The sequence below is a fragment of the Leucopleurus acutus genome (assembly GCF_964270905.1).
Source record: "Leucopleurus acutus genome assembly, chromosome: 5".
Taxonomy (NCBI): domain Eukaryota; kingdom Metazoa; phylum Chordata; class Mammalia; order Artiodactyla; family Delphinidae; genus Leucopleurus; species Leucopleurus acutus.
The window spans coordinates 125,811,763-125,821,586 of record NC_139147.1 but is presented as its reverse complement, the minus strand read 5'-3'; the positions used below and the strand labels follow the sequence as shown (position 1 = coordinate 125,821,586).

General features: G+C 53.7%; 1 protein-coding gene across 1 annotated transcript; it reads left to right on the top strand.

Annotated features, from left to right (window-relative positions):
* Positions 1-8,362: 8,362 nt before the first annotated feature.
* SOX14 (SRY-box transcription factor 14) lies at positions 8,363-9,085 on the top strand (the record flags this gene model as incomplete). Its single annotated transcript, XM_082839449.1, has 1 exon — positions 8,363-9,085. The coding sequence occupies one exon, from the start codon at positions 8,363-8,365 to the stop codon at positions 9,083-9,085; it is 723 nt and encodes a 240-aa protein (XP_082695575.1).
* Positions 9,086-9,824: the final 739 nt, after the last annotated feature.

The window sequence follows — 9,824 nt, the reverse complement described above, 5'->3', positions numbered from 1 at the left end:
GAAAGGCAGGAGTTTCCTGGGGCAGGAGACTTACCAGGCTTTAGAACTTTCTAACTTTTGAAACCACGTGAATGTACTATTTCAGTAAAGTAAAATTTAAATAACAAAAAAAGGAAAAGGTCAAATTGATCAACATATTCTAAGTCAATGCACTGGTTCCTCATGAACGGATTGCTAATGGGCTTTTCACTTAGAGATATTTTCACATTTGTTTTACCTGTGGATATCAAGGTCAGCACTAGCTAAAGAGCAGACAGAGTGAAGTGAGATCATTTCAGGGGTGCTGCAAAGGGCTCCGTCAACATCATCAACATTGCCTCTATTTTCCCCATCACAGTCACCCTGACCTGGGTCCTCTTCTAAAATCCAGCTCCAGATAAGCTGATGGCCACCACTCAGTGTCTGTGGCTCCAGAGACAAAGTCCATGAACCTGTGAGGTCCGAGAACTCCCCTTGCTGCTCCCTACTGAGTCAACCCTTCCTTCAAATGCTAAGCACCCCCATATTTTTATAATAAATTTCAATTGGGGCTTAAAAATAATCCTCAAGTCCTTTATAGGCACCTTAATAACTAGTGAGCGTCTCAGCTCACAGAAGCTGACAGAAGTTAATAGGACACAGTTTGGGAAGGAGAATGGTGAGGGGCAGGATGGTGTTAACGAAACTGCAAAAAGGGCATGAGCCAGCTCCAGCAGGGCCAATGTCCACTGACAGAGGCAAGTGGTAGAATTTTAAACAAAATGAGGTTCTCTGCACAGTTCTGTCCAGAGCTAGCTATGATTCTGTCCAGAAGAAACAGAATGAGTGAAGGTAACTTAGAGTTATGGTATTTTGCTGCCTACAAAGCTCTTTCCACTCTTGTCCAGTTGGAGCGTGTGGTAGGAAGCCCCCAGAACAGTCCCCTGTGATCCCTCCTCTTGATATCCACACCCTGGTGTAGTCCTCTCCCACAGTGGACCAAGCCTCTGTCTCAGTCCCTCTCAGACCATCTGCACAAGGGAATCAAGCTGCCATGATGTGAGCAGTCTTTAGGGAGAGGCTTGTGTGATGAGAAACTGAGACCTCCTGCCAACAGCCACATGAGTGAGCCTGGAAGCAAATCCAGCTCAGTGGAGCCTTCAGATGACTGCAGCCCTAGCAACATCTTGATCACACTCTCATAAGCAACTCTGAGTCAGAACTACCCGGCTAGTTCTGGATTCTTGACCCTCAGAAACCAGATTAGATCATAAAGTTTGTTGTTTCTAGCCACTAAGTTTTGCAGTAATTTGTTACACTGAGGCCAAGAGAAGTCAAGTGATTTGCCCAAGGTCTCACAGTAATTAGAAGCCCTAGGTCTTAAAATTCATTTTTATAGCTCTTTCTATGTAACCATCAATTCACTCCATAAATATTTCAATGACTTTCTCGTTAAATAAAATGTTAAGGGTTGTTCGTGTTCAGACATGTAAAAATGATGTTTTAAAGAAACAAAAGGTACACAAAAATAAGCATGCTTAATGTGACCCCTTTTGCAACTGCTGAGTGCCCTAATATTTCCTGCTGTTTATGTTGGGAGCAGCAAAGGCAGCTACCACAAAAAGAGGAAGTGTTATTCTGATCCTCGATTGGGGCTTGTTGCCAGAGTTTGGTCTTATCCTCTGCGCTGTATAATTTGTGATAAAATTGGCAAGAGAAGGTATGCTCCAATAACTTGGCCGATTGCATTAGGCAAACAGAGTCTTAAAGAGTATTATTTATGATGAAAGCTGACCAAGGATTCTTACATTAGAAGAATGGGGTTGTGGGAGCCCTAATGCACCTGAACACAATAAAACCCAATGGATAGGCATACAACGTTGACATTCCTTTGGCTTTTATTCTTAGAAACAAAATGTGTCTTTCCTGTTCTCATAACCATGGGATATTTTTTAATCCTAAGAAACCTCACTTGCTCACATACAACCCCTATATTTCTCAGGCTGAGACATTCAAGATGCCTAAATGTGGACTCAGTATCTCCAGAAAGGGTCGAGTCAGAGGCCTCATGCTCTCCACAGGGAAGTAGGAGAACTTTACTTGGTGGGAAGTGGGAAGAGTAAGTCAGGGACCCATCAGGCCGCTAATATTTACAGAATATCAATGGATATGTTTTCAGAATTGTGATCGGCTGTGACCATCCCTTGGTTTATTCCTTGGCTTCCAGTGGGGAAAGGAGAGAGAAGAGGATTCCAAAGCGTTCAGCAGGGTGGCATTATTCTTTAAGGGATGGTCAAGCCGCTGACTCCAGGGCCAAGAAAACTCTGTCCATTTATGAAGTTTCTGGCCCATAACTGGAGGTGAGATTCCTCCATAAGGAGAGTGTCTGATAATGAATAATTTGTGTATGCTGGGATTGTTGTTAAATCATTCTGTTGGTTCTCATTCCAATGACTTCCCAGTACACTTAGAATAAAACCCGAACTCCTTATGGAGTCTACAAGGCCCTAGATAGTCTGGGCTCTGCCGACCTCACCCAGCCTTTTCCTTATACTCTCCCCAAGGTCATGGCCAGGTTTCAGCCATACTGGCTCCTTAAATCTTTCAGGTACCTTCAGTTAGTCTCTCCCCCAGGTGGTGGTATTTCCTACTTCTCCTGCTTTACCCGCCCCCCCCCCCCCCCCCCCCCCCCCGCTTCCCTCAGCAGTCTGGCGCCTTCCAGGGTTCAGGCTCCTGGGCACCCAACGTAAATGAGACCACCCTTCCCTCAGCCCCTGTCTCATCACCCTGATTCACTGTTGGCCACTTATCACTATCAGAAATCAACTCCATATTTATTTAATGATAAAACAATATAATCTATTTATTGGGCAGGTTCACAGGCCAAGCATGTTCTAAGGGTTTTCCTCATAGTAACTCAATTAATCCTTATAACAATCCATTATACCCATTGCAGGTGAGGAAACCAGGACACAGACAGGTTAAGTACTTTGCCTGAAGTGATGGAACTACTTAGTGCTGGAGCCAGGAATCAGCCCAGGATTTGTCTCTCAGTTTATGTCTGTCCTCCCCTTGGGCTGTAAGTACCAGGGGAGAAGGGCATTTGCAGGTTTTGTTCACTGCTGTGTCCCAGGATCCAGCACGGTGTCTGACACATAGTAGGTGCGGAATAACTAGCCGTTAGTGAATGAATAAGATTTCACAGCCCTACCCCTGCTCCCAACCCTTGCCGTTTCTGGGAGGCTTGTGTAGATGTTATGCAATCCTCTATTAACTTGCACCAAGTCGGTGAATCAAGTGATGTCTGCTTGCAACAGACCCCAGCTACTCAAATTAAGGTGGTTTGAGGTATCAAAAAATCGCCTTACCTGGGCACACTCGGAGTTTGAGACAGAAGTGTCCTTCAGCCCACTAAGCTCGCTCTGCCAGTTGGCGGCAAACACGCTGTTGCAGGCGCTCCAGGACTGAGACCCAGTGTTGTTTGGTTTCTCATCGTTTCTTGGTGGAAGCCGCGCCCTCCTGTGCCATCTTGGCTGCGAGGGACACTTGGAGTTTTACAAACTTTCAAGAAGCACCGGGGCTGGGCTGGGTTCTGGAAGGAAGACCCTAGAGCAATTACCAGGAAATGTTTTAAGAGGACCACAGCCCTGGGTCTCTGAATTTGAAAATAGAAAACAGGAAAAAGGGGAAAAGCAGGGGAGCCAACTATTAAAATATTTTTTGTAATAAGAAAAGGTAAAAGTTTATGATTTAACCAAAAGTGCACTATTTCCTAAGATTCGATTTACCATCTGCAACGTTGGCCCCTGGGCTGTTGCCTCTCGGGAGTGGGCCGGATCAGCGCTCCGGAAGCTGCACACCTTGAGTGTGTCTCAAGCTCACACTCCCCGCAGCGAGCGGGAGCCGAGGCTGCGCGCAAACTCCCCGAAACCGGCACCTGGAACTTCCCTCAGCTCCTCTCGGGAATCCCAGAGGGGCCGCAGTGAGCCGGCAGGGCTGGCGTCCCGCGCGTGCCCAACACCTCGGCCTGTCCAGACGCGGTGACTCTCCTGGCCTCTTCGAAAACCCGACGGGCGCGAGCCGCGTGACAAGCTCTCCTCTTCTCCTCCACCCTTCGAACCACATTCTCCAAGCCAGGGTCTGCGCATCTTCCTTTCCGCGCCGGGCTGTCGCTCAGTCCAGGAGGCTTAGGAGAGGAGCCCTTCCTCCCACTAGAGAGGTGGGGTGGAAGCTGGAAGGCCGTCAGGGCATTGAGGCCAAGCAGGTGGGTGCAGGCCTGGGGGCCCGTGACTTCCACGTTTGGCTCTACCAGGCTGCATCTGGGGTCCTGTCCGCTCAGCTGCAAGTCACAGAAAGGCCTGTTGGAAAAGCTTAAGCCTGAGCAGAAGGAAACTATCCGGTGTCTTCTTTGCGTTCGGCAGTGTGTGGACCCTGGACACTCAAAGATGAATAACACGCAGCCACCACCTTCGAGGAGCTCGATGGCTGGTGGACTGCATGGGCTGCGACAGGGCGCCACACGAGGCTGGGGAAGAGGGCGTGAGATGGAGAGGGCATAGAGGGAGAGCATAGAAGGGGGTCTTAGCCCAGTTCGGGAATCAACGAAGGCCCTTCAGAGGAGGTGAAGCCTTGAAAGAGACCTGAGGTACGCAAAGGAGTTGGGCGACAGGAGAGGGGAAATGCTCCGGAAGTGCTCCCTACAAAGGCCCAGAGCCAGAAGAGAGGAGGGCGCATCTTGGATCTTGCTGGGGCGCCAGGGGAGAGGGGGTGGGGCGAGAAGTGGATTGGGTCTTGACCTCCGAGGCCTCTCTCCTTCGTTCGACCGGAACAGCGACGGTTCGCTGACCGGGTCCATGTTGCTCAGTGATTCAGACACCAGGCTCAGGACCGCACGCGGCGGGCCTTAAGTAACTGCGCTGCGTAAAAACGCGCGTACTGAGGACGTGCGCGCAGATTCTGTAGGCAAACGCGGAAGCGGAAAAGCCACATCCCAGGGAGGTCTTCGGCCCTGGAGAGTGGCCTTCGGCCCAAGCTTCAGGCTGCGGATAAAGCAGGAGACGCGTTTAGGCGACCTCTGTCTTAAGACCTGTTCCGGCGGTGACCAAAACTGCTGGTTCTCCCAGGAGCCACCTCTCCAGGACGTCTGCCCGGGAATCTAAGCCTGGCAGGGAGGCAGAGCTCAGAGGGACAAAGCAGCCCAGGAGAAGGTAGAGGCATGGGCTGGAGACAGCACCAAGCCAGGCCCAGCGTTAAGGAGGGTTGAAAGAACCGGTGGCCAGCCAGCTCTGTGTAAGGGGCGTACGAGGCTGCGCCGTCCGCCTAGGAGACGCCGCGATGCCAGGGGGGGAGAGCGCGCCCCTCAACCCTGAGTTCCTTCGCAGCGCGGAGTTCAAGTCTCAAGGCCAAGATGAGCCGCAGGATGCTGGCTCCCGCCAGAGTCAGTGCAGCGTGACCCAAACAGCCTGGGGGCTTCGGAACCCTGGGTGGTCAGAGGCGCCCTGCCCACAAACTGCCACGCCACCATTGTGCGCCCTTTGTAATAATTCTCTCCGGACTCCTGGATTGCGAGCTGAGCTCTGAGCGCAAGATGTTTAAAGAGGAACGCGGACAAGAAGAGGAAGTGGAAATATGAGGACTGAAGGAGAGCCCGCGCCTGCCCCGAGTTGCCTCGGGACAAAAGGACTGAGTTGGCCTGGAGGCTGGAAAGAGAGAAGGGGTCTACGACCCCATGCCAGATCCCCTCCTAAAGCAGTTTTCAAGAGGTTGGTTTGCATTAACACAAACCTCTCTGTGGGTTTAGTGTCCCCTGAGGGTTCCTGAGTGAGATTTGGAGGGTCCCGCCGGACCCTATCTCTCTCTGCAGATGTGAACATTTCTGTCATTCCTTCCGCAAACGGTCGAGATCGCCCCGTGGAACTCGAATGGCCTGGTCCCTGGACCTCGGATCCCTGGCGGGCTCTGAGCACAGCGCTAAGTCAGCAGGCTGGTCCAATCTGAGTTGGAGTTGCCAGCCACTCTTGGAAACCCTCCCCGGACTGGGCTGGAAAGGGCTTCTACTTCCTAGCACCCCAAGCTAAATGAAACTTCTTGCCGAGAAAACAGGGGTAGAGGGCAGGTGGAGGCCGGGGCTGGGGCTAAGAGGAATGTGAAGACAGCACCTGCTCGCGAGCCCACGCAGAGGTGGCTCTCTGGGCGCGAGGTCTATGCTCAGGGAGGCCAGGTCTCCGACAAGAGCCTGAGTAAATCAAGAGCAGGCTTGAGGATCAGTCCTCCAGTGCAGTTTATCCGTATGGCAGGTTTCGATGGCTACAGTAGTCTCGTCGAGGGGCCCGCGTTTGGCTTCAGCACTATTTAATCCTCAGACGTGGCGCCGCGTGGGGTGGGGAAAAAAAAAAACCAGGTAAGTGTTTCAAATTCTGTACACCCGGCGTCACCACTTTCCATTGGAGTCACTTTTGGCAAATCGCGTAGCCTTTCCCAGCCTCAGTTTCCTAATCTGTAAAATGGGCATAGTGCCCACCTCTCTGAAGAGCGCGTTGAGGATGAGAAGTGCCACACGTCTTTCTAATTGTAGGAAGGAGAAGCAAAGCCTTCGCCTCAAACTTGACACAGTACCTGCTAAAGAAAGACCCTCTCTCCCTGCCTCCTCGTTCTCTGCTTACCTCCCCCACCCCCAACCGGTCCAAGCCCGAGGAGCAGCGCGCGTTTCTGGTCGGTGCTCCCGAGAGAGGCTGGTGCAAAAGCCAATAAGCCTGGAACACACGCAGGTCCTGCTGGGCCTGGGACAATGGTTTCCATTTAATAAATATTTCCCCCAAGGGCATTTCACATCGGGCAGGCAATTATTCAAAGGAAACAGGCGCGCAGGTTGGCTCCGCGGGTTATTTCGTCCTCTTTACCCGAAGAATGCTCATCTGACGCAAGAAACGAGTCTCGCTTTCTCGCTGGGTGGGAAGAGACGCCCGGGGACAAACCGACCCTGGGTGCGGATACAGCCTGAGACTCCGCTCTAGGGCCGCTGCTGAAGGGGCAGCGGGGAAAACCACACACCCCGCCGGGCGCTAGCCGGCCTTCAGATTGCCCTCCCGGTTTGGACAGATGTGGAAAGTTGGAGGTTTAAAAACACTAAATAATAGTAACATAAATAGGAATCGTGATGGAAATTCCATCCCTCGCCCCCTCTACGAAAGTGAAGAGCGGGTCGCGGTGGTCTTCAAGGCTCACCAACCAGGGTTTGAAAACTCTGCACCTTCGGACGCAAGGCCCTCGGGCATCGGCTTGGAACGCGCGGCTGAGCTAGCCCGGGGCCCTGCGCTTCGCCCAAGGCGCAGCATCCCGGGGCAGGGTGGAGGCGGAGCCGCACCGGCGTCCCGTGAGAACGCAGCCAACGGACCGCCGAGGGCACGGCGCGAAAAGTTTATTTCGCTTTTTAACCTGAGTTTGATACATTCTTTTTCTCTTCCAAGGATCTTTGACAAGGGGGGGAAAGTGCTGTCCTTGCATTTCGTGGCGAGGCTGTCCTATTTATCAACACGCTCTCTTGGCTTGCTCCCTCTGCTGCCCCCTCCCCGGGTCTTTGTATTCGAAGCCCCATTTCTCCTTTGCACAACCGGGAAAGGAAACGGGCAAGAAGAGTTTTATTTGTTGACAGTGCCAGAAACAAGGTGGAATCCAAGTCCCCGGTCCGGAGCTGGCCGCTCCGTTCTCTCGGTCTCTCCCTTACACCTCTCCCCGCCCCCCAGCAGTCGCGCTCCCTCTTTCCAACGCGGGCGCGTTGGCAGGTGCGCCCCCTCGCCTTCTCTGCTGCTGATTGGCGCCCAGGTTGGGGAGTCGCCGCCCCGCGCTTATGTCAGAGTGCGTGCCGTCCTGGCCCACCTCGCCTTTGAACTTCGCCGCTTTTGGCTCTCGTTCACCAGCTTCCCCGCATTCTCAGCCTGGTGCTGCGCTAGGCGAGGCAGCTCCGGGAAAGCCACGGGCGGGGGGGGGGAGGGTGCCACGGCCGTAGACACTGGAGAGAAGAGAACCAGAAAAGGCGAAGGTGGAGAGGGGAAGAAGGAGGAGCTTCCTGCCCTCGCCAGCAAATTACCTGGCCACTCAATCCCAGAGACTCCGGTACTTGGGCCCCAGCCTCCGGTGCCGGCAGCCCCCCGGCCGGCCTCCCTCTCCTCCCCCCGCCCTTCCTGCCCCCGCTCGCCCCCCGGGGCCTGCCTAGGTGCCGAGACTGGCATGATCAGCTGAACTTTGCGGGGTGAGCGCTTCTCTCTGGCTTCCCCTCTGCGGTGCGGAGGCGAGGGGAGCGCAGAGCCCCGGCTCAGGACGGACAGACAGGCAGACCGACAACCGCGTCCGGGCTCGCCTGCAGAGCCCCTGCACTGCCCAGCCCCACCGCCTAGCCTCCCGGACCATGTCCAAACCTTCAGACCACATCAAGCGACCCATGAACGCCTTCATGGTATGGTCCCGAGGCCAGCGGCGCAAGATGGCCCAGGAAAACCCCAAGATGCACAACTCAGAGATCAGCAAACGCCTAGGCGCCGAATGGAAGCTTCTGTCCGAGGCAGAGAAGCGGCCGTACATTGACGAGGCCAAGAGGCTACGCGCCCAGCACATGAAGGAGCACCCTGACTACAAGTACCGGCCGCGGCGCAAGCCCAAGAACCTGCTCAAGAAGGACAGGTATGTCTTCCCCCTGCCCTACCTGGGCGACACGGACCCGCTCAAGGCGGCCGGCCTGCCCGTGGGGGCCTCCGACGGCCTCCTGAGCGCGCCCGAGAAAGCCCGGGCCTTCTTGCCGCCCGCCTCGGCGCCCTACTCCCTGCTGGACCCCGCGCAGTTTAGCTCGAGCGCCATCCAGAAGATGGGTGAAGTGCCCCACACCTTGGCCACCGGCGCGCTGCCCTACGCGTCCACCCTGGGCTACCAGAACGGCGCTTTCGGCAGCCTCAGCTGTCCCAGCCAGCACACGCACACGCACCCGTCCCCCACCAACCCGGGCTACGTGGTGCCCTGTAACTGTACCGCCTGGTCTGCCTCCACCCTGCAGCCCCCCGTCGCCTACATCCTCTTCCCGGGCATGACCAAGACTGGCATAGACCCTTATTCGTCAGCCCACGCCACGGCCATGTAACCCCCAACCCGGCCTACCAGACCTGGAGGGCGGCCTGGAATCGGGGTCTGCACCCCGTCCTCTGCGCCTATCCGGGGCCTGCAGATGCCTAGGGGTCAGTCCTGCTGCCACCCCCTACCCTACCCCAGACTCTGCCTCTCTCTCTCTTCCACGGGGATGGTAGGGTCATCCTCCTGGACCCAAGGCGCAGACAGGTGCCAGAAACTTGCGAACAGTTATGACAGCTATACAGCTGCCCCTACCCCGACTGTCCCAAAACAAACCTCCGACTGTACCCCCTTTGGACAAAAAAGTAGGCAGTTTTGCTTTATTTATGTCCCCTTCTCTTTCCTCTGATGGGCTTTGGACTCCAGAACTCCCAGATCCTGGTATTATATCTAGAATATGCATATTTTTTTCTTTTGCACCCTGAAGAAAGAGTTAGCTGTGTCTCTGTGTTTTGCCATCAGACACAACTAGGTGCCATTTGCTCTTCATGTGAGGGGAAAAGGCTTAAAAGTTTAAAACCACAGAAAGGGAAACATTTCTATTTAAAATCATGCTATGATAGTGTTTGCTTCTTTACAGGTAAAACAAAAGGACCCACATGGTTATTTACTTTGTATAAAGCAGTGCTCCTAGAGACCTAAGTTTACTTTTAGACAGAATGTCAGGTTATGAAGTCAGGAAGTAGAAAGTGAACAAAAATTAAAAGAATAAAAACATCCTAAATGGTCATAAATGTTTTGACAATGTCTTG